This window comes from Rana temporaria, chromosome 5, assembly GCF_905171775.1.
Source record: "Rana temporaria chromosome 5, aRanTem1.1, whole genome shotgun sequence".
Taxonomy (NCBI): Eukaryota; Metazoa; Chordata; class Amphibia; order Anura; family Ranidae; genus Rana; species Rana temporaria.
This window is the reverse complement of record NC_053493.1, coordinates 137,927,697-137,952,341: the sequence shown is the minus strand read 5'-3', so window position 1 is coordinate 137,952,341 and position 24,645 is coordinate 137,927,697. Positions and strand designations below refer to the sequence as shown.

General features: G+C 41.7%; 1 protein-coding gene across 4 annotated transcripts in view; it reads right to left on the bottom strand.

Annotated features, from left to right (window-relative positions):
• The window catches only part of TPK1 (thiamin pyrophosphokinase 1), a 689,236-nt gene that overhangs the window by 389,034 nt on the left and 275,557 nt on the right, over window positions 1-24,645 (bottom strand). For all 4 annotated transcript variants that reach the window (XM_040353163.1, XM_040353161.1, XM_040353162.1 and 1 more), the window contains one exon: window positions 6,855-6,927. In XM_040353163.1, coding sequence (XP_040209097.1) covers window positions 6,855-6,927 — 73 coding nt within the window. The remainder of the gene's footprint in view (window positions 1-6,854; window positions 6,928-24,645) is intronic.

Below are 24,645 nucleotides of genomic sequence, written 5' to 3'. Positions count from 1 at the left end.
TAAACCACCAAAAAGCTGGTCTAAGTCGTTTAGAGTATGGACGTCGGAACTGCCGTCGGATTTTACGTCGTTTACGTAAGTCATACGTGAATAGAGCTGGGCGTAAGTTACGTTCACGTCGTACGCATTGAGCCGTTGTATCTTAGGGAGTATTTGTGACGTGATTCTGAGCATGCGCGCACATGCGCTGTTCGTTCGTACATGCATTTACATGGAGTCACGCTTCTTTATAATACTACACGCCCACTGCCTTGCTACTTTGAATTAGGCAGGCTTGCTCCGGCCATTTTACGTTATGCCGGCGCAAGAAAGGGAGCAAGTGCTTTGTGAATACAGTACGAGCCTCTCTATGTTACGTCGCCGTAGCGCATATCAGATGCGCTACGCCGCTCTAAAGATACGCCGATCTCTCTGAATCCGGCCCTAAGACTGCATTCTATTCATTTCCAGCCTTATGAAGCTCAACTACTTTTATATATCATATATCTTCAGAGAGTTCCTTTCTGTGAGGCAGGGTTCATATCTGCTGATTTTACTTATGATCAGCAATCTTAAAGGCTTTTGGCAGCATGTTACACTTTACACCCATGTTTAGAGTGTAACATGCTCCAGAAGTGCCCTCCTCCCTGATCCTAGGCTTTGACAGTGGGTGGGGGATCCTTCCCTCGCACCCACTGTCACAATTTAAAACCAAATTTCTGTGAATGAACCACAACTACCGTCTGCCATTGTGGCAGATGGCTTGTAGTTCTCAATGAACTGAGAGGGTGCTGATCAGCGCTCTCGTAGTTCACTGATCTTCCTGCTCTTCAGCAACATTCTGCTTGTATGGGAGGTACAAGCAGACCCCTTTAGTGAGAGTCTGCAGGAGCCTGGTATAAATAAACATGCATTTATTTTTTTGAACATGATGGCCGGGAAGTGGTTCAGTTATTCTGACTGAGCGTCATATGATGTCCAGCAGGATATACCATGATTGCACACCTGCAGGGGCGCGCAATGCAGTGATTGGTGGTGTGTCAGTCTGATACATTGCATCTCCAATCAAAGTAAAGAGCCTCCAATAACAGCTGATTACAGTGTAAACAGGAAAAGACATGTTTATAGCAGAAAGTAAAAAATATTTTTATTTTTTTCATAATTATCAGTATTTTATTTTTATAGTGCAAAAAAAAAACACGCAGTGGAGATCAAATACATCCAAAAGAAAGCTATATTTGTGGAAAAAACGGACATACATTTTGTTTGGGTACAGCGTCACACGACCGAGCAATTGTCAGTTAAAGTAACGCAGTGCCATATCACAAAAAATGGCCTGGTCATGAAGGGGGGTAAATCTTCCAGAGGGCAAGTGGTTAATGAGTGTATTCAATAAAGAGAAAATAAATTAGAATTGTTTGTGTGTTCTCAGATTAAAGGGGTTGTAAACTCTCATTTTTTTTCACCTTAATGCATCCTATGGATTAAGGTGAAAAAACACCTGCCAGTAACCGGGCCCCCAGCCACCCCCCGTTTTACTTACCTAAGCCCTGGAATTTTGCACGGCAGGGAAACGCTGTCCCTCTGCCTGAGGTTCTCGGCTCTTGATTGAATAGATTGATAGTAGCACAGCCATTGGCTCCCACTGCTGTCAATCAAATTACACGGGCGCTGGGGGCGGGGCCGAGTCCTAACATTCGGAGTCTATGGACGTTGTATGATGGACTCGGGAGCGCGTCTACAAGGTAACCCCCCCCCCCGGGAGAGCGCTTCTCCTAGGGGGTTACGATGCGGGGAGGAGCCGCGAGAGCCGCCGGGGGACCCCAGAATCTGGTGTTCGGGGCCACTCTGTGCAAAACGAACTGCACAGTGGAGGCAAGTATGACATGTTTGTTATTTAAAAAATAAAATAAAAAAAAAGCTTTACAATCACTTTAACCACTTGGCGCCCAGGGTACGTCATATGACGTCCTGGGCTTTATGGTGGTATATCTGAATTATGCCTGCAGCTACAGGCATCATTTATATTTTGCCGGTTTCAGCCGGCGGTTCCCTGCACCAAAGGAACGATCATAGTGGCTGTTCCGCTGCTTGATCGTTCTTACGGGCAGCTTCTCCCAACTCACTGCTGTGATCGGTGAGTCTGTGACAGGATCCGCTGGCCCCAGATGATGATCACAGAGATTTCCGGCCGGGTGCGATGTTATGTTGTCACGCCCGGCCACAGTGCCGCTTCGACTGTGAAGCGGTGATTTTTTTTTTTTTTTAGGCTAATATTTTCTTTTCCAAGTCTAAATAGATTGTGAACAGAATATATTAAAACATAAAAATAAAATAAAAAATACAAGAATAAAACACTGACAGTCAATTATACGTACAAAATCACAAAACAATGTACTATACAAGTATTAACTCTTTAATATGTATACATAAATTTAGATACGCTATGTATTTTCCTAATGGACATGTATATTATGAAATCTTAGAATCAAATTAGTGGTTAATGTTCAGAAATGATCAACACAGTGAGGTAATATATGCATATGATGTACCAAGAGAATATCACCGCTGACAGAGATGCTTATTAATAGTGATCATTGAATTGAAATTGCTAAACCAATTATCTTTTGTAGTCCATTCAGCCAGTTATTTATTCTGTTCTGCTCTGGGACCTTTTAATCTCTGGCTGATGCAGCACGTCGGGTAAAGTGTGAATAATCTTGTAGCGAAGATAATTCCAGTATGGGTAGAAGCCAGTTACAATGGCCTCATGCGCTACAAACATGAAAGCTAAAATGTGACTGTTTGCTGTAGGCTACACAGAGATATTTGCGGTGGTGTAGCGTTAGATTGCTCGGCGCAAGCCCGCCCAATTCAAATGGGGCGGGCACCATTTAAATTAGGCGCGCTCCCGCGCTGAGCGTACTGCGCATGCTCCGTCGGGTAAATTACCCGACGTGCATTGCGCTAAATGACGTCGCCCCGACGTCATTTGCCTAGATGTATACGTAAATGGCGTCCAGCGCCATTCACGGACGTCTTACGCAAACAACGTAATTTTTATTCAATTCGACGCGGGAACGACGGCCATAGTTAACATTGGTTGCGCCTGCTAATTAGCAGGGGCAACCTTACGCGTCGGGTACGCTACGCAAACGACGTTAATTTGCTGCGTCGACCTCGCGTATGTTCGGGAATCGCCGTACTTACCTCATTTGCATAGACGACGGGGAAAAGCGACGATGCGACACCTAGTGGCGGGAAAAAAAATTACTTTTAAGATCTGACAGCGTAACAGCCTTACGCTTGTCAGATCTAATGGGTACCTATGCGAAACTGATTCTGAGAATCAGTCGCATAGATACCCGGGGCCAGATGAGGTGTTACGACGGCGCTAATGGTGTTGCGCCGTCGTAACGCCTTTGAGAATCTGGCCCTATGTGTACATTGGCACATATGCTTTTATAAAGTTAAATATCTTTGGCAAAAAAAAGTTGCTAGTATATATGAAGCCTAACAGATTCATTTATAGAACCCCAATTCCAAAAAAGTTGGGACGCTATGTAAACAACTACATAAAAACTGAATGCAACAATTTGCAAATCTCAAACCCAAATTTTACTATTTTACAAGAAAATAAAAAACATATCAAATGTTTAAAAAAAGTGTACCATTTTGGGAAAATATAAGGTAATTGTGAAATTGATGGCAGCAACACGTCTCAAAAAAGTTGGACAGGGCCATATTTACCATTTTTTTGCGCTATGAATGAAAACAGACCGAAAATTTTGAAAATAATAATAATTTTTCTTAATTGATAACATTTTGAAAATTAGTAATTTTTCTTCATATATTTTGGCCACAATTTATACTGCTACATATGTTTGGTAAAAATAACCCAAATTGGTGTATATTATTTGGTCTTTGTGAAAGTTATAGAGTCCACAACTATGGTGCCAATCTCGGAAAATTGATCACACCTAAAGTACTGTCGGCCTATCTCATTTCTTGAGACCCTAACATGCCAAGAAAGTACAAATAACCCCCAAGTCTAGTTCAGTTTGACTTTTACGCTTTGAGGCACTGTAGTGGCATGGATGCAAATTGATGTGGCATGGATGAGCCGTGGATGGTGATGGCTGAGTATGGCCGAGTATAGCTGGGTATGGCCGAGTATAGCTGGGTATGGATGGATGAGTATTGCAAAGTATGTATGGATGGATGAGCATTGCAGAGTATGGATGAGGTATTGCAGAGTATGGATGAGGTATTGCAGAGTATGGATGAGGTATTGCAACGTATAGATGAGGTATTGCAGAGTATGGATGAGGTATTGCAGAGTATGGAGCAAGATTCTGGGAGGACGTCCATGGATGCCCTCCCAGAATAAGCTGTCTCAAAGTTTTTTTATTTTTTATTTTTTACTGCAAACTTTTTTTTTATTGTTAACAATACATTTTCAATGCTGTCTTGTTATATATTTTACATCTAATTTAGATTTTTACAAACAAATATTCTTCTGAAGGTTCCATATTGACAGTCCTCATCTAAACAGTGTTTAATGTGACTCAAACTATCATTTGCTGATAGTTGATAGTTGATCACTGAAAAACATGACTTGTGCATAAAGGCTTTTCAAGGGTAGTCATGTTGCTCCTCTACAGAGTGGGGGAGTGAGCATAGCCACCCTAAAACAGGAGGTGACTTAGTGACTGAATCACCAGGTGAAAATAAAAGAAAAAAATCATAATAAAGAAAACTTAATGCAGCCACATCTAGGGGCCGTTGAGAATCAATGTATTATTTTTTTTGTTTTTGAATGTATTTACCACCTCCTGCCCGGACTTTCGTAAAATGATGGCTGGGTAGGAGCGCTATTTTCCTGGAAGGACATCATATGACAGCCTCCCACTCACATACCTCATGCATGCCCTAGGGGACGTACAGTGGCATGATCTGTTACCTGAAGACTGATTGTTGTACTGGGCTGGCTCCTGTACCATATCATAGCTGTGACCAATCACATCGATCACATGACAATAATACACAATGCCTTGTCATTCATCGCCATTAATGTGTACTATTGCAATCTCTGTGATTGGTCATCACAATAGTATACAATGGCACATGAATGGATGACATTCACAAAAATGATTTCTTATAGCTGATAGTGATTAGATAATCACTGTAATAAGCAATCATAGTAGGGGAAAAACTATCACCTCCCCAGAGCAGTACAGTGTCACTATAGTGACACTGTATTGCTCTGGTCACAGCATGTATTTTTTTATTTTTATAAAATAAATTATTAATTGCGAGATAATATTTTCAAATATTTATACAATAGTTTGTAGACTCTATAACTTTCACACAGATAATATACACTGATTTGGGTTATGTTTACTAAAGAAATGTAGCAGAACATATTTTGGCCCAAGTATATGAAGAAAGATTATTTATTTGCAAATGATTATAACAGAAATGAAAAAAAAAAAACATGTGTAGCGCCCTGCTCCCAAATGACTGGGCGCTATGCTAAATTTAGTGGGTGTCTGAGCCAATAGTGTGGCTCAGACTGTATGATTTATTCTAAATTGGCCTCTGTTCTGGCAGTGGCTGTGCCTGATAGCATTTTCCCACTGATGCCTGCAGGTGGCGATACCCCCACAGGCCAGTGTTGGAATAAGGGCAAGTCATAGGTCATTGAGTGTCTTTCCTCGGGAACAGCCCATGTGTGAGTGGTACCCCGCTGTGCATGCCGGGAAGGGATACTTAAAGGGCAGACGCCATATTTTGGGGTCCTTCGCCTTGTGGCCCTCCTTGCACGAGGTATGTGTTGTATGATTTTCAGATCTGGGACCACGTTGGCCCGAGGCTGCATCTCTACCAGTAGGCCCAGTTATGCTGGCTGGGGGCTACGAATCAAGAGGGATCCTAAGCTGTCCATCTAAGTGAAGGAAGCTACACTTAATGAAGGAAACCAGGGGAGAACCTGCCCTGGAGGAGACCAAGCAAAAAGCTTATGTCTCGGGATAGGCCTGGTAACCTTATTAAGGAAGGATCTACAACTCAAGTTGTCCTACAGTTCGCCGGGTCGGCTTAAAGGCACTTTAACTGTAAGGCTGGAAGTTCGGGTATTACATCCTGTGGCAGAGGATTCCAGACTGTTAAAATTTGTTCTTAATGAGTCTGTGGCAGAGACTGTTTTCGAACTGGTTCGTGCATCATTCCGGCTGCTAGGCCAGGTGACAGGGGTCAATCCGGGTGAGCAATACCCACTCAAGAGTGGAGTGGTGAATGACATCGGAGTTTAAGGGGTTTTTCCCCAGTGATCTGTACCGTGTACCTAAACCTTCCCCTTCAACCTTCTTCACAAGTTTTTCAGCAAAATAATAAAACCTGACAGTTGGAGGTTTTACATCTTGTGTGGACATTGGAATTCTTTTAGACTTTCTTCACCTAGATGACGAATGTTAAGGTAACGTGCAGGCCCAAATCTAACCAGCAGCTCCTACGGGGGTAGTGCTACACATGTTTTCTTTTTTTTTTCATTTATATATAGCAACTATTTTATATCAAAACAAAGTTCTATCTGTCTGACAAAATTAAATACATTTTTAGTTGGGCACGTTATTGCATGACTGAGTAATTGGCATTCAAAGTGTGACAACGCTGAAAGCTGTAAATTGGTCTGGACAGGAAAGGGGTGGAAGTGTCCCGTATTAAAATGGTTAAAGAAGAACATAACTGTGAAAAAAGATCTAAGCATACCGTATCTCTCAAATATACCAGAGAACTATGACAAATGTGGCTTTGCTAAATGATTGCTTTGGACTGTTTTGTGAAAGCAGATACATTGCGGGAACACACAGTACCTTTTCAGTATAGAATTCCTTCACCAACGGCTGTAGAGAATCAAAGTCACCACTGATGAAATCTGGCAAATATCTTAAAAAGAGGGATAAATTATGCATTACTGTTTCAGTATTTTTTTTTTAAACTAAGTCTAAATTATTAAGAAAGCGTAGTTTATATATTCAGTTTTTAGGCATAACAAGAATACTGATGCTTATCAAGACCTATCAGTTATAGAAATTAAACATTTTATTTTAAAATAAGCAAAATGTGTCATGGTGTAACACAAAAAAAACTATCATGTATTTTCTTAATAACAAAGCAAAAAAGGTACCACCAAAAGGCAAAACAATAGAAACGGAAAGAGTTAAATGAAGTAAAGATGTGTATGTGGTCTGTTCTTCAGAATCTCCCTACTGTAAAAAAGTAAATATCTGCAATGCTCAGATTGTGGTTAGACATACAGATATAATTCCCAGCAGAAGTCTTCCTCTAAGGCTGCTCTCTTTGTGCTTCCCTTGGTGGCGCCTTCCTCCCCATCTAGATCTGCAAGCCTCAAATCATATCCACCACCAAGTTTAAAAAGAGATACAAGGTCATTCTGAACTCCCTTATGCCAATATTGTCTGCATTACACTTATAAATATAATGCTGCAGCCAAAGCTGTTCCTTCAATTACATTATAAATGCAGAACTGCATAAAGGCAAGTTTGGAATCTTATCTATGGCATCCTTTGGAGCAGCGATTCCAAACATCTGGCTCAGGGGCCAGATGCGGCCCTTTGTTTGCTTTTATCCAGCTTATGGGGCACTGTTTTATCCACTGATACCAACAACAGGGCTTAATTAACACCCCTGACACCAATGAAGGGACACAATTCCTTCTAATGATAACAACCATGGAGCACTATTCCTCCCAATGACACCAATGATAGGGCACAATTCCCTCCAATGACACCAACGACGAGGAACTATTTCTCCCAATTAAACCAACAATGGGGCCCAATTTTTTTAAAGGGATAGTGTAAAAATACAAAAGGCCTGGGGGTCAAGTGGTTAACCAATGTAAGCTGCTGGGCATGGTGTTTATACAGAAAGGGGTCTTTTAAATTTAATTTAACGTTATCCTGTGATTTGCCAAGACCGGGCAAAGCAGCAGGTTCACTTGAAAGCCTGCCACCACAGCAAATTTTACCATTCTTTATTTCAATAACAAGACCAAACTTCCTGCAAGCTCCATGTAAATTCAATTTTAAGCTTACACAAGACTGAAGACTCTCTTCCAACCCCCATCTGATGGCGTTGTTACTTAAGCAGCCAATTGCCAAGTGCAAGAATGGTCATGAGGGATGAAGTGCAGAGAGTGGGTGTACAAAGGCGAGTATTAGCTAATACAAAGGCCAGCATTAAAGTGAACCTATTACCAGTGTTAATTCTGTCAACAAAAAAAAAAATTGTCTACTAAATAAATACCACTTTAGTCTACTAAAATATGACTAAAACAATTCAGATGACTAAAATATGACTAAAACTAAAATGGCATTTTAGTTAAAAGACTATGACAATTTTTTTTTTAATTTGACGTCAAAATTAACACTGCACCAAAAGGCAAAACAATAGAGGATAGAGTTAAATGAAGTAAAGATACAGTAGATGTATATATAGGGAAAGCTCATATTCACTTTACAGCTAAAATCAATACAAATATTTATTTCTCACTTTTGGAAAATGTGGGAGGGGTTAGATAAGCTGTTGTGTATTTATTACTATTGCAATCGACTTGGAGAGATTTCCCCTTACCTTCTGCATCAGTGACACCAAAGGCACACACAGAGCTCCTGTTTCTGGTTCCTTTCTCTACAGAATGCAGTAAGGAACAAGTGACAGTTTTACTTGCTTCCTAGTGTAGTCCCCATAGGAATAAATGGAGAATGTACCCCAGCAATGGAATAACAAGAACATTCAACTCTTAAAAAATACACCAGGTGTCACTGAAACAGTAAATGAGGGTGCATATGTTCAGTGGGTACACACAGGAAAAAAAAGGATCTAAAGCTGGCCATATACTACTAATACAATAGACACAATAGTGGTAGATTTGTCCATCCATGCTGAATGTAATAAACATAAATACAGTTGCAAGAAAAAATATGTTAACCCTTTTGGAATGATATGGATTTCTGCACAAATTGGTCATAAAATGTGATCTGATCTTCATCTAAGTCACAACAATAGACAATCACAGTCTGCTTAAACTAATAACACACAAAGAATTAAATGTTACTATGTTTTTTTATTGAACACACAGTGCAGATGGAAAAAGTATGTGAACCTGTGGATTTAATAACTGGTTGAACCTCCTTTGGCTGCAATAACTTCAACCAAACGTTTCCTGTAGTTGCAGATCAGACGTGCACAATGGTCAGGAGTAATTTTTGACCATTCCTCTTTACAAAACTGTTTCAGTTCAGCAATATTCTTGGAATGTCTGGTGTGAATTGCTTTCTTGAGGTCATTCCACAGCATCTCAATCAGGTTGAGGTCAAGACTCTGACTGGGCCACTCCAGAAGGCGTATTTTCTTCTGTTTAAGCCATTCTGTTGTTGTTTACTTCTATGCCTTGGGTCGTTGTCATGTTGCAACACCAATTCTCTGTTGACCTTCAGCTGGTGGACAGATGGCCATAAGTTCTCCTGCAAAATGTCTTGATAAACTTGGGAATTATTTGTTTCTTCAATTATAGCAATCCGTCCAGTCCCTGATGCAGCAAAGCAGCCCCAAACCATGATGCCCCCACCACCATACTTCACAGTTGGGATAAGGTTTTGATGTTGGTGTGCTGTGCTTCTTTTTCTCCACACATAGTATTGTGTGTTTCTTCCAAACAACTCAACTTTGGTTTCATCTGTCCACAGAATATTTTGCCAGTACTGCTCTGGAACATCCAGGTGCTCTTGTGCAAACTGTAAACGTGCAGCAATGTTTTTTTTTGGACAGCAGTGGCTTCCTCTGTGGTATCCTCCCATGAAATCTTTTCTTGTTTAGTGTTTTACGTATCGTAGATTCGCTAACAGGGATGTTAGCATATGCCAGAGACTGTTGTAAGTCTTTAGCTGACAATCTAGGATTCTTCTTCACCTCATTGAGCAGTCTGCGCTGTGCTCTTGAAGTCACCTTTACAGGACAGCCACTCCTAGGGAGAGTAGCAGCAGTGCTGAACTTTCTCCATTTATAGACAATTTGTTTTACCATGGACTGATGAGGCTTTTGGAGATACTTTTATAACCCTTTCCAGCTTTATGCAAGTCAACAATTCTTAATCGTAGGTCTTCTGAGAGCTCTTTTGTGCGAGGTAAAAGGCGGTTAGAGTTCCTCCATAGATATCAATGCATTGATAGGCTATAGTTCCCCTATACTAATAATGCATTATAAGGCGGTTAGAGTTCCCCCTTAGTGATTAATGCTTGTATGATTATGTATCCTTGAGCTTCTAGGAAAAGCTAGAAACATTGCCATTGTTATTGTGTACTAGGCAAAAAATGATAAACATTAGATAAGCTGCAGTAGAAATTAGATATCTGCAGGGCACAAAGAAGATTGTTATATTTTATGCACGGTGTATAATTGTGACGAATATTACTTGTATAACCTAATTACTTAAATATGATTGGCTGGGACAAGGGTGTCCCTTTCTTGTATGGTTTGATTATGACCAAGTACGCAGGAGAAATAAAGTCTAGTTTTGGACATACCATATGTGAAAATATGTTCGGAAGAAGGTATCCTTAAAGATCAATTAATGTATGTATATTTTATACACAGTTACATTGGTCCATCTTGGACCAATGTAACCATATATATTCATACCTGGCCGATCCTCCAGGAAGCTGGAAATCACTGAAGTAGACACTGCTACTCCATTGATCTCCACTTGCTGCTGGGTCCTGTGCCGAGTGGCATTCTAAACACAGGTCGTCATCCGCTTGGCATACTGTAGGTGCCATTCAGAGAGTGTTTTGCATTTTCTAGATCAATGCAAAGTGTTATCTGATTGGATGAGGTAGAGAGAGAGTGATGTCACTGCGCCGCCTGTTAGTTTTGTCCAATCAGAAAACACAAAAACATGTTATAAATGGCTCCCATGCCAATTAGCCAACCTCCTGTATCCGCAATATAGCAGGCTGGCTGCCCATCACGGGGCCCACAAGCAAGTGGAAACCAGCGGAGTAGCGGTGTCTACTGTATGGAAGTGATTTACAGCTTACAGGGATCAGCCAGCTATGGTTTATACAGTACATATAGTATATACATTGGTCCAAGCTAAACTAATCTAACTCTGTATAACATACCCATTCCTGGTTTCAGATTAGCATAGTGTACTATTCATATTAGGTAACACATAAATCTCCAGGCAGTAATTTTCAGAGGAAAAGTTGCTGTATTCTGATTCCTCAATGCAGTTCTTCAGAGATGAAGCTGGGAGGTAATGTTTAATTCATTTATTGCTGAGGGAAGATTACAACTAGGGGAACAGCATTGTAGCCTCATGTATTCTACGTATGTTCCAACTTCTCATTCAGCTAATCAATTTTGAAAAAAAAAAAAAAAAGAATACATGTGGTAGCCAAAATATCAGCCATTTAGAATCACAAACAACACTCATGTCACATCGCTTTGTTATAAGGATACGATAAGAGCAACGAGTGTATAATGGGCCGTATTGTGCGCACAGACTAAAAGACCTGGCTTCAATTATCGGATGACTACCGTGGTGAGCTTGCCTGATTTTTATGACAGAAAATTACAGGTTTTGCATCTTTCAATTACAGAGAATTGTCAGATGAGCTACATATTTTGATTAGTGAATCCATTAAACAACAAGCTCATTTCAAGTTATTGTTTTATAGATGTTTCACACAAAGGTGACAGCAATTACTCAATGTAAATGGACTGAGGATGCACAAAGCACAGACTTCCTGTGCTGATTTAGAGTGGAATGTATGTATTCAGATCTAAGTTTTAGAAGATTAAACTCGAATCTCCACATGATGTCTTTTTCACTGGTCTTACACACTAGGCCAGTAATAGATTACCTTTGAAAAATATGGAAATAGAAGAAAAAATAAATCTGTTCCAAATGTAACTTGTTTTTTTATAGCTGAATGCCAAACAGGAAAATATCATTTATATACATTTTGCAATAGTCACAAAGTGCGTATATATATATATATATATATATATATATATATATATATATATATATATATATATATATATATTTATATAGTGCTGGCAATGTATGCAGTGATTTACACACTATACATTCACATCTGCCCCTGTGCCCAAGAAGCTTACAATCTATGGTTCCTATTTGGCATACATACACACAAATACTATACTATACCAATTAACCAACCAGCATGTCTTTGAAATAAAGGAGGAAACACCCCTGCAGGGGTAAAAAGCATTAAGCAGGAATCCACTCCAAACCGAAAAATCCCACGTGCACGGTATCCTCCTCACATCCAGGTAAGAAGATCCATCCACAGGTAAGGAAGAGAAAAAAAAATCCTACTGAATCCTTCTCTGTGGTGCAAGCTCCGGCCAGGTATCCACATAGAAATTAATATAAGTGTGATATTGCAACAAGCTAGGTTTAATTAAAAAAAATATTTTAAAATCAAAGAGCTCCAATGCTCAGCTAGATGGTACAAACAAGGAAGCCGCGCTTGCTATGTATTGAGCGTGCGTTCCACGGATGGTGTATCGAAAACCGGTAGTGCTGTTTATCGCTTCGCGAAGGCGAACAGTCACCACAAGCAATTTTTTGTCACAAATGAATTTTGCACAGACTGTCACGAAATTTGGATGAAGCACATGTCACTTTGGATTCTCTTGTGGACTTTTTTATAGTTGATTTATTATTTTAAATTTTTTGGTTTACTAAGAGTATATATAAATAAGTTGAAGCATTAATACATGAATCAAGTTTGCACATATTGTCACTAATTTGGAGGAAACATGTCACTTTGAATTATTATTATTTTGTGAACATTTGCACAGTTAATTCACATTATTTATTTATTGAAGAGCATACAATAATGAGTATTTATATAGATTTTTTCTTTAGAATATTTTTAAAGCACTGTAACTCATATACTGTATCTGGTAGTGACATCTACCTACCTGATATTTTAATTATAGACGTATTGGAATAACACTTCATTTGCACATACAGCCCCCCGCCCCCCCCCCCCCCCCCCCCCCCCCCCCCCCCCCCCCTGAGGTATTTGTCCACTAAACAGCACCATTTTTCACTTTCTTCTTCTAATTCATTCACTGGATTTCACCTAGGTGAAATTTTTATATAGGAAGGCAGCAGTTCAATTATCCTAAGCGTGGATTTGTATATATACTGTATATATATTTCCATATTGATAGTGTTTTGACCAGGATCTGAAACTGAAATCCCAGTGCTGCAAGGATATCTGCTAAGTCACATTCTCTATGAATAAATCATACTTTATGTTCTTTTAAATCCACATATTACCTTGTAAAAACTGCAGTGAGATCCTCACTGTGATGTACATAACTTGTACAGAGAACAGTGTCATGTGTGGGGATCCAGCAAGGTCACCTACAATAAGCTTCCTGCAGAAACTGCAAGGGGGTGGATACAAGACCAGTCACCCCGCACAAGGAGAGAAAGTAGAAGCGACTGGTCCTTAACCACTTCCATACCAGGTACTTACGCAGCTTCCCGCCCAAGCCAATTTTCAGCTTTCAGCACTGTCGCATTTTGAATGGCAATTGCGCGGTCATGCTACACTGTACCCAAACAAAATTGGCGTCCTTTTTTCCCCACAAATAGAGCTTTCTTTTGGTGGTATTTGATCACCTCTGCGATTTTTTTTTTTTGCGCAACAACTAAAAAAAGGCTGAAAATTTGGAAAAAAAATTAAGTTTTTATTTTTTTCTGTTAATTTTTTTGTAAATAAGTTTTCTCTTTCAATTACGGGCACTGATATGGCGGCACTAATGGGCACCGATGAGATGGCACTGATGGACATCGATGAGGTAGTACTGACGGGCACAGATGAGGTGGCACTGATTGGCGGCGCTGGTATGCGACACTGATGGGCACACATAGGCGGCACTGATGGGCACACATAGGCGGCACTGATGGGCACACATAGGCGGCACTGATGGGCACACATAGGCGGCACTGATGGGCACACATAGGCGGCACTGATGGGCACTCATGGGCGGCACTGGGCACTCATAGGCGGCACAGATGGGCACTCATGGGCGGCACAGATGGGCACTCATGGGTGGCACAGATGGGCACTGCTAGGTGGGCACTGGGCATGAATGGGCACTGTGGGGTGGCACTGATGGACACTGGGGTGGCGCTGATGGACACTGGGGTGGCGCTGATGGACACTGGGGTGGCGCTGATGGACACTGGGGTGGCAGCACTGATTGTTGCCAGTCAGTGCCCATTTGTGGGCACTGACTGGCATCTTTTTTCTTTATGTTTTATTTTTTATTTTTATTTTAGACTTTTTTTTTTTTTAGCTTTTTTTTTTTTTTGCCCACCCTGGTGCTCCAGGGTGGGCACCCTGGTGGTCCAGTGTGGCGATCCGAGGGGGGGCTGCGCTGATAAACAATCAGCGCTAACCCCCCCTGTCAGGAGAGCCGCCGATCGGCTATCCTCTACTCGCGTCTGTCAGACGCGAGTGAGGAAGAGCCATCGGCGGCTCTTCCTGTTTACATCGTGATCAGCCGTGGTTGGACACGGCTGATCACGTGGTAAAGAGTCTCCGCCGGAGGCTCTTTACCGAGATCGGAGATGCAGGGTGTCAGACTGACACCCCGCATCACCGATCGCCTCGATGCGCGCCCCCACGGGCGCGCGCGGCATGAAATCCTGCAGGACGTTCTAGAACGTCCTGTCAGGATTTCATAACCACTTCCCGGACGTAAATCGGCCATAGGCCGGGCGGGAAGTGGTTAATACAGAAAACTTCTGCATAGAGCAAAGTGCAGGATTTGTTCTTTGATGGGTTAATGAACAGATCTAAGAAAAAATGAACAAAGAATACCAGGATTCACGTAGGACTATGCCTTTTGTATTTAACCACTTTATTACCAAATCATAGCCGAAAGATGGCTAAAGCTCTCTTGTTCTGGGAGGGAGTCCATTGACATCCTCCCAGAACACACCTCCCTTGGGGCATGCATTGAGCGTGCTCTGTGATCGCTGTGTTATTTGGACACAGCTGCCCCTTACTATGTGATCTGCTTTGTCAAATCACAGCTGATTATAAGTAAACAAGCTTGCTGGTTATCAGCACTCCTTTCCTCACATGCTGTCACATGGCACTGTGTGAGGAAAGGAGAGCCGATGAGTAGGGGTGAGCCGAACACCACCTGGTTTGGTTCGCAGCAGAACATCCCCCGGTTCGAACACGCGAGCACTGTTAGGCCCCGTACACACGACCAAACATGTATGCTGAAACTGGTCCGCGGACCAGTTTCAGCATACATGTTTGGTCGTGTGTAGGCACGAGCGGGCAGATTTCCAGCAAACATTTGCCCGCCGGGCCTTTTCCCAGCAGACAAATATTCCTGGACGTGTTTTAAAACCGTCTGCTGGAATCCTGCCCGCTCGGACATGTATGGTCGTCAGTACAGACCTACCGTACATGTCCGAGCACCCGCCGTCCTTCGCATGCGTCGAATGAGTTTGACGCATGCGTGGAAGCATTTAAATGGCAGGCCCGCCCACGTCGCCGTGTCATCGCCGAGTCATCGTCGCGGCGACAACGCGGCCACGCCCCACGTATTTTTTACGCGCGGACTTCTGTACGATGGTTAGTACAGCCATCGTACAGAAGCCCTCGGGCAGACATGTACGGTGAAAACGGTCCGACGGACCGGTTTCATCGTACATGTTTGCTCGTTAGTACCCGGCCTTAAAGTCTATGGGACACGAACGTGGAAAATCAAAAGTGCTAATTTTAAAGGTTATTTAGCAAGTTATTGTCATAAAAAGTGTTTGGGGACCTGGGCCCTGCCCCAGGGGACGTGTATCAATGCATAAAAAAAAAAGTTTTAAAAACAGAAGTTTTTTTGGGAGCAGTGATTTTAATAATGCTTAAAGTGAAACAATACAAGTAGAATATTCTTTTAAATTTCATACCTGGGGGGTATCTACAGTATGCCTGTAAAGTGGGGCATTTTTCCTGGTGTTTAGAAGAGTCCCTGCGAAAAATGACATTTCTAAAGGAAAAAAAATAGGATTTTTTGTACTCACCGTAAAATCCTTTTCTCTGAGTCCATGGACGACACAGCACCCACCCCTCCTTTTAGGTTTGTACTGCTTGTTACAAACTGAGGCTGCATACTGCAGGGAGGAGGGATATGTCTGGAGGGACCGCCCACTTGTCAAGATTTAAGGAGCTGTGTCCGTCCATGGATTTTACAGTGAGTACAAAAATCCTATTTTCACTTATCGTCCATGGACGGACACAGCTTCTTAAATCTTGACAAGTGGGACGTCCCCAAGCAGTGTCAAAAAACGAGGGGTGGGAACAGCATCAGTAAAACCAATTGTAACTTCACCCCGAAACAAGCAGAGCTCCTCAACGGAGGAGGTGCAACTTTAAACAGACGCCTGCAAAACCTAGCGGCTGAAAAGAAGCATCAGAAGGTGCACTCACAGCAACCATGTACATTCTATAAAAAGCGTGAACGGACGACCAAGTCGACGACCAAGTCGCCGCCTTGCACACCTGTGAGACCGACGCATGATGTCGGAAAAAAAACAGGAAGCACCAATTGCCCTGGTCGAAAGTGGCGTGACTGGAAAGGGGGGAACCCGCCCCCTAAGAGCATAGGCCTGTATGACGATCTGCCTGATCCACGAGAAATGGTGGTCGACGAGACCGCCAGGCCCTTTTGTGGACTAGACACCGACACAAAAGAGAGTCAGATCTCCGAAACTGAGCCGTAGTAGGCAGGTACACCCGCAAGGCGCGTACCACATCCAAAGTATGTAGCGCAACCTCCTTAGGATGCGCCGGCCGAGGCCACAAGGATGGAAGTACAATGTCCTCGTTAAGGTGAAATGAACGAAACCACCTGAAAGGAAGAAGGGAAGGTCGCAGGTGCACCACCACCTAATCCTTATGGAGGATCAAGCATGGCGGCTTGCAAGACAAGACCGCCAACTCAGAAACCCTTCTAACAGAGGTAAAGGCCACTAAAGAGGCCACCTTCTGAGATAGTGTCAAGAGAAAAATCTCTCTGATATTTCCAAAAGGAAGGTTTCTGAAGAACCGAGAGCACCAGAGTCAAAACTCATGGGGGAAGAGGTGGGCCAAGAGTGGAAAGTATATGACAAACCCCCTGCACAAAAAGGTACCCACCAGGGAACGGGCCACAAAAAGCCACTGAAAGAACACAGCCAAGGCTGAAATCTGCCCCCCAAACAGTGCTTTAAGCAATGTCTAGATCCACTCCAAGCTCTAAAAACAGCAGGACCCTGGACACCGAGTACGTCCGTGGACATCACTCCATCTCTTCGCACCAAGAAATGTAGGCCTTCCAGGTGCTACGGTAGATCCTCCGGAAGAAGGCTACGGTGCCCTCAGCATGGTTAAGATGACCGAGTCGGACAAACCCCGGTCTCTTAAAGTCTGGCTTCCAATAGCCATGTTGAGAAAGTCAGTGACTGTACAACAGGAGGAAGTATGGGACCTCGGGACAGAAGGACCTCCCGCCCTGGCAACCGCCAGGGTACCTCCGCTACCAGGCGCCCGATATTGGCGTACCAAGGATGCCGAGGCCAACCTGGAGCGATTAGAATCATCGGAAAAGTTATACAAACTCAGTATTTTCTTATCATGATCAAAACTGCTGAATTTTAGTTTAACAAGAACTAGTTGATGATTTTTCTTACACAACAGGCTGCTCGATTAATCAGCTTTAACCGCAATGACTTGCAGGGTGGGTTTCTATGCAAACTGTTAGTTAAGCTAATTATGTCAAAACACGTATTGAAAAGTTAATTTCTACTTAAATAAAATGGAGTCAGTTATTTATACATTCTATTACAATGTGTATTGTAAGTTGTGAGTGAGAAGACGGCAAGTCTACCCTGAAAGGTCATATCTCCAAGTCATCAAGTCTGGGTAAATGATTAGACAACTAGCTCATGTTAATTAGGTTTTGTGTGTCATCGCAAATAAATCAGTTCATGTTGAGCAACCAAACGAGTATTGCCTTGATTGTGGTTCTCAGCGGTTGGAATATCTGATACCTATATTCAGACTGGGAGGAATCGGTATGTGACGAAAGCACTCAAGCAGTGTTGGACCTTTTATTACAAAGACAAAAGCCGATGTTGTGTCGAGTAAATAGATACCAAACATTTAAAATTGTGCATGCATCAATTTATATGCTTTAATTTTCTGCTTTATCAAACCTAAAACATTCTTCTTAAACATTTGAGCTTTTTCTTATACTTAAAAGCTCTATTTCCAAAACCTTTTCAATGTATTATAGTATACAGTTAAAGTATATGTAAACTCTAACAATAGATTTATTCTATTTGCTCCATTTTAGTCTGTTAAATATATAATTGAACGCATTTTGTTATATAGGTTCAACAAGTGCAAAAAAAAAAAGAAGAAAAACTGTAAATTTAGCCAGAAATGTTGTGAGCTGGTAACCTCCTGTGCTCTCTGTCTCTAGTCTGCTATCAGTTAGTATTGTTTGCTGCTATCTCTGTGGAGCACAAAACACCTCCCTCTGTTATAGAGTAGAGAAGGAGGTGTTATGTAGCCCTGACAAAGCGTCTGGGACGCGAAACATGTCAGTCACGGCTCATTCCCACCATTTCTGATGCCCTCTGATGCTCACAGAAGCCTCTAAGTGCTTTATTATTGCACACTGACATTTTGGGAATTCCTACAGCGACGCCAGCGCTTGTCTCCCTATTGCCTGGGTTCTGCCCTCTCGATTGGCCCCTGGTGTCACATGATCTTTGAAGGACGGCGTCCGGACACCGCTTCCTTCCCTCTTCTATGTGATGCTGTGGAGATCCCGCCCCTCCTCGCTCTGACTGACGCGGCGGCGTCATTGGCTCGGCTTGGCTGCGTCTATTCAAGGCTTTCCCCGCCGCTCCACACCTCAGCTGTGAGGGGGATCCCGCTCCCATCGGCCCCTCTCTAACATCCGGGTGACTTGCAATACCCCTCCCTGCATTAGAGCTGCACCATCGATTGCTCCGGGCGTGGATACTATCCCTCTACTGCCTGTCCCATCTTCCTGCTTGGAGGCGTGAGAGCTGCTGCTGAGGTATCGTACCATCTCCCCACACTACAGTGTGCTCACTGTTTGGAAGTACTTTTTGCCATCTCCCCATAGTGATTTTTTGGTTTCAACTTTACCATCAATATACCACTTCTGTGCATGCACTGTGGACTGTAATCAGATGTTATCCATTCATTTAACTCTATGCTATTTTTGCTGCTATTTTATCAGTTCATGTTCATGTTTTCGTTTTTCAATATTTTAAAGACTATAAAGTGATATCTACTAAACCACTGTGCGCTGTATCTTTTGTTTTTCTGTTCTATTGCCCATGTCTCCTAGTGGTTGACAGCTGCACAGAAGGTTTTTTGTACTTTTTTCCATAACACAGAACACTGTGTATCACTGTCGCATGGTGTAGCGCTACCAGTGGGATTTTTTTGTATAACTGACACAGTGTTATATAGTCCTAAAACACTTCCTCTCCAAGGGTGACAACACTGCTTCAGCAGGGATTAGCCAAATTTGCATTCACTAATTGGCCTGGCTGGTAGTCCAGAAGTCGATATCTCGATCCACTTCTGTACAACAAGCCTGTTGGAAGATTTAAACTTGATCAGTGCCGCCAGCTATAGCGAGCAGTGCTGATGAGTGTACGATGATAGCAGGAAAGCCTCCCTGCTGTCAAAATACAATAGCGCCCCAGGAGGGATTTCTTCATCCACCTCCTGTGTGGATGGGGGAATTGAATACATTTTCTTTCATTTAACCTGCTAGTTGTGTTTTTTTTTGTTTTAACGGCAGGATTACCAGGTGAAAAGAAAAAGAAAAAAGAAGTGTGAAAAAAGGAAACAAATGAAGCCATCACAAACAAGACCTGGTAGGCCACAAAACTATCAATATTTGCTTTTGAGTTTAGATACACTTTAAAACTCAACTCTAGTCTTACCTTCAGTTGTGCACAGTTGAACTGAATGCTGTGAGTTTTGAATAAAGAGCATTAAAAGCTGTAGCATGTCAGATCCTGCCCATGTCCAGCATCATCAACCTCTTTCCTCCCCAGTCTTACTTATTCTGATCTGCCATTTCTTTCATTGGATTTTAGTTATTTCCGTCATAATGACGTAGAATCCCTTGTGACCATTACTTGTTTGCAATCACAGACTGCCGGGGAAAGTTAATTTCTCTAGACTGAGTACATTAGTATAGTCCACACCAGTGTGACCTGTCCATTAGGGGTGCCCGGGTTCCGCCCCCTCTCTCACGCCACCCACCTATATGGAAATGGATAGATTCAAGCTTAGCAAAAGAGAAGACTTCCGACTTCTTATTTTTTGCATCTGTAGACAGCTTCTGGTTCCAAAGTCTCAGAGTGAGCCCACTGAAGAAGACTACACTAGAAGCAAGAAACATAAAGCTATGAAATAATTACCAAGATCTCATGGGACTTTATGGATCATGTGAGATGTGGGTAATTCATACACAGAGATTAATAAAATGCTGTACTCTTGAGACAATTATGAAGTCCAGGAACCTGAAGCCACTGATGATGAAGCCTTCCCAGAACGCAGCAGAGAGGCACTATGTTACCTGTGGTAGATGAGCTGGTTGTGAGATCCATGAGAGGTAGGTATACTTTTTAACTTAAATTAAGGAATATGATTAGGTTTAGTCAGTATTTATAAATGTGCGGTTATGCCGCATACACACAATCTTTTCGTCTGATGAAAACGGTCTGATGAACCGTCATCAGACGAACCGACCGTGTGTGGGCCCCATCAGTTTTTTCCCATCGGTGAAAAAATGTAGAACCTGTTTTAAAATTATCTGATGGTTAAAAAACCGATAGAAAAAAACGATCATCTGTGGGGAAATCCATTGGTTAAAAATCAACGCATGCTCAGAATCAAGTCGACGCATGCTCGGAACCATTGAACTTCATTTTTCTCAGCACGTCGTTGTGTTTTACAGTACGTCACCGCGTTCTGACACGATCGTTTTTTTTAACTGATGGTGTGTAGGCAAGACTGATGAAAGTCAGCTTCATCGGATATCTGATGAAAAAATCCACATGACCATTTTCATCGGATGGAAAAATAGCGCTTATACAATGTGAATCATAACAATAAAGACTGAAAATGCAATGTGATAATTAAATATAACATATGATTATATAAAAAAGTTGAAATGTACAACAACTAGAAGTTGGGTAAAAAAAATATGAAAAATAAAACAAAGTCCATATGTGATGAGATTCCACCAAGTGAATGAGTGAAGGGTTGTCAAAACATAAATTAGTGACTTCTTACGTGTATGGTGATGACCCGCCACCAGTAGAAATGAAGGCTTACCGGAACAAATGGACTATGGGGGACATATGCCTATAAAGTCAAAATGAGCTTATATTAAGTATGGTTGCCAACAGTAGATGGAAGGATCATGCTATTATGCACATCGTGACCTCTGATGAATGGTGATTCAAATGCAACCAGGTCATGCGATGGAAAATGAAATCCCAGAGCTTGTCTCTCAAATGATGTCAATAATATAAAGAGATAGGAGAGAAAAGTGGCCACATAGCGTAATCTTGTTTAAATCAATAAAAAGATTTATTACAGCTGTTACACTTACATGTAGGCTGAAGTATCACACGTTTTTGGATATACAAGTGAGGCGGCAGTGGAGTCGTTTCCGACGCGTTTCGTATCACAACACTTCGTCTGGTGACACGAAGACGAAGTGTTGTGACACGCGTCGTTTTGACTTTTGGAGGCATATGTCCCCCTAAGTCCATTTGTTCCGGTAAGCCTTCATTTCTACTGGTGGCGGGTCATCACCATACAAGAAAGAAGTCACTAATTTATGTTTTGACAACCCTTCACTCATTCACTTGGTGGAATCTCATCACATATGGACTTTGTTTTATTTTTCATATTTTTTTTTACCCAACTTCTAGTTGTACATTTCAACTTTTTTTATATAATCATATGTTATATTTAATTATCACATTACATTTTCAGTGTTTATTTTTATGATTCACATTGTATAAGCGCTACACATATTTTTCCACTTTGTTTTTGCTTTTTTCAAAACAGCCGTGTTAGCAGCTTCACCTCACATTGGCAGCGCAGGGTTAGCTACACTTTTCTTTCCGTTTTCATCGGATGATCCGATCGTGTGTACAGGGCATTAGAGTTTATTTCAGGGGAAAATATAGCATTAGGGTGGAAAACTTTGATAAATATTAAAAAAAAAACACCATTAAGGCTAGTGCAAGCCCGTCCTTCTCTTCTTTATTATTGAGAAACAGAAAAGTTATAAAACATTACAACAAACACATTAAGTATGGAATGTCACCTTCTATTTTCATCTTCAGCAGACTTAAAAGTATATTTCATTCAGGATTCAGAATAAGAGAAGGCATAATCATGAAATAATTTAAGATAAACATTTGTTACAAGTTACACTTGGGGGATGAAAAAAATGGGTAATTGCTGTGAATAGCAAAAATACTATCAGGGGAGTTTCAATTAAAAGACAACAAGCCATACGTTTAATTAGAATGGGAAAGCATTTCAAAGCCTACAGTGTTTACATAAATAAGATGTAATCCTTATTAACCTGCAGAGAGCATAATGGGCTATCTACCAATGTCCTTTAGAATACTGATGCATTAATTTTCTCTCTACACATTTTCATTTGGGAACTATTAACTGTAATGTTCTCAAATACCATCTACTTTTAAGAAATAACATTTGCTTCTTTCACATTAACCAGTTCAGCGCTGGTTTGCTTTGGCGTGTATAAAAACCCCATTCAATATGTAGGACATGGATGCACATTCTTCAGGTAATCAGAACATATTGGGGGGGGGGGGCATAGCCTTGGGGCCCAGTCCACGGGGAAGGGGGGTGGAATAGTTGCCTGCTCCCGGGACAGTATGTGTAGCCTGCTCCCAATAAATTTGTTCACAGTTCCACTGAAAATGAGGGCCATAACCTGTGACCACGGACATTTTTCTATCCAACTAGCAACATCATCTACAATGGCAAACTTCTGTAACTGTGGGATCAGGCTGCCAGTTTGTGAGAATCCTCCCCAGGTGCAGTGCTGTTTTAAAGGGGTTGTAAAGGTACTATTTTTTTTTCCTAAATAGCTTCCTTTACCTTAGTGAAGTCCTCCTTCACTTACCTCATCCTTCGATTTTGCTTTTAAATGTCGTTATTTCTTGTGAGAAATCCTCACTTCCTGTTCTTCTGTCTTTAACTCCACACAGTAATGGGAGGCTTTCTCCCTGGTGTGGAGTGTCGTGCTCGCCCCCTCCCTTGGTCTACAGGAGAGTCAGGACGCTCTCTATGTTGCATACAGAGAAAGGAGCTGTGACCCGTTCCGAAGCTCCGTGACCGCAGCACCTGCCGACCCGATCGCCGCCTGTGTCCCGCGATCGGTCACAGGAGCTTTAGAACGGGGAGAGGTGTGTGTAAACACACCTTCCCCATTCTTCTGTGTGGCAGTGACACTGATCGTCTGTTCCCTCATATAGGGAACGACGATCAGTGACATCACGACTACAGCCACGCCCCCTACAGTAAGAATCACTCCCTTAGGGCACACTTAACCCCTTAGCGCCACCTAGTGGTTAACCCCTTCACTGCCATTGTCATTTTCACAATAATCAGTGCATTTTTATAGCACTTTTCGCTGTGAAATCGACAATGGTCCCAAAAATGTGTCAAAAGTGTCCGCCATAATGTCGCAGTCACAAAAACAATCGCTGATCGCCGCCATTGGTAGTAAAAAAAAATGATTAATAAAAATGCCATAAAACTATCCCCTATTTTGTAAACGCTGTAAATTTTGCGCAAACAAATCGATAAACTTTATTGCGATTTTTTTTACCAAAAATAGGTAGAAGAATATGTATCGGCCTAAACTGAGGGAAAAAAAATTATATCTTTTTTGGGGATATTAATTATAGCAAAAAGGAAAAAATATTGCATTTTTTTCAAAATTGTCGCTCTATTTTTGTTTATGGCGCAAAAAATAAAAACCGCAGAAGTGATCAAATATGACCAAAAGAAAGCTCTATTTGTGGGGAAAAAAAGGACACCAATTTTGTTTGGAAGCCACATCGCACGACCGCGCAATTGTCAGTTAAAGCAACGCAGTGGCGAATCGCAAAAAAGGGCAAGGTCCTTAACCTGCATATTGGTCAGGGTCTTAAGTGGTTAAGGATGTCAGCTGTGCAGCTGCAAAAGCCAGCAATGGTTGCCACATATAGCTGTCCTCACAAATTTCTTTTAATTTCAGATGGTGGGATTTTAAAAGTACAAAACTGAGGAGAAATGCTTGTGATACAAATAAGGAGCAAAGCCAACCTGCTTACAATTTAAAAAGAATAAATCCGCACCAATTATCTAAAAGTGATTAATTAAATTCAATTTTTAAGCTGCTCCTCTAATAGTAAAAAATAGAATTCTTACTACGAAG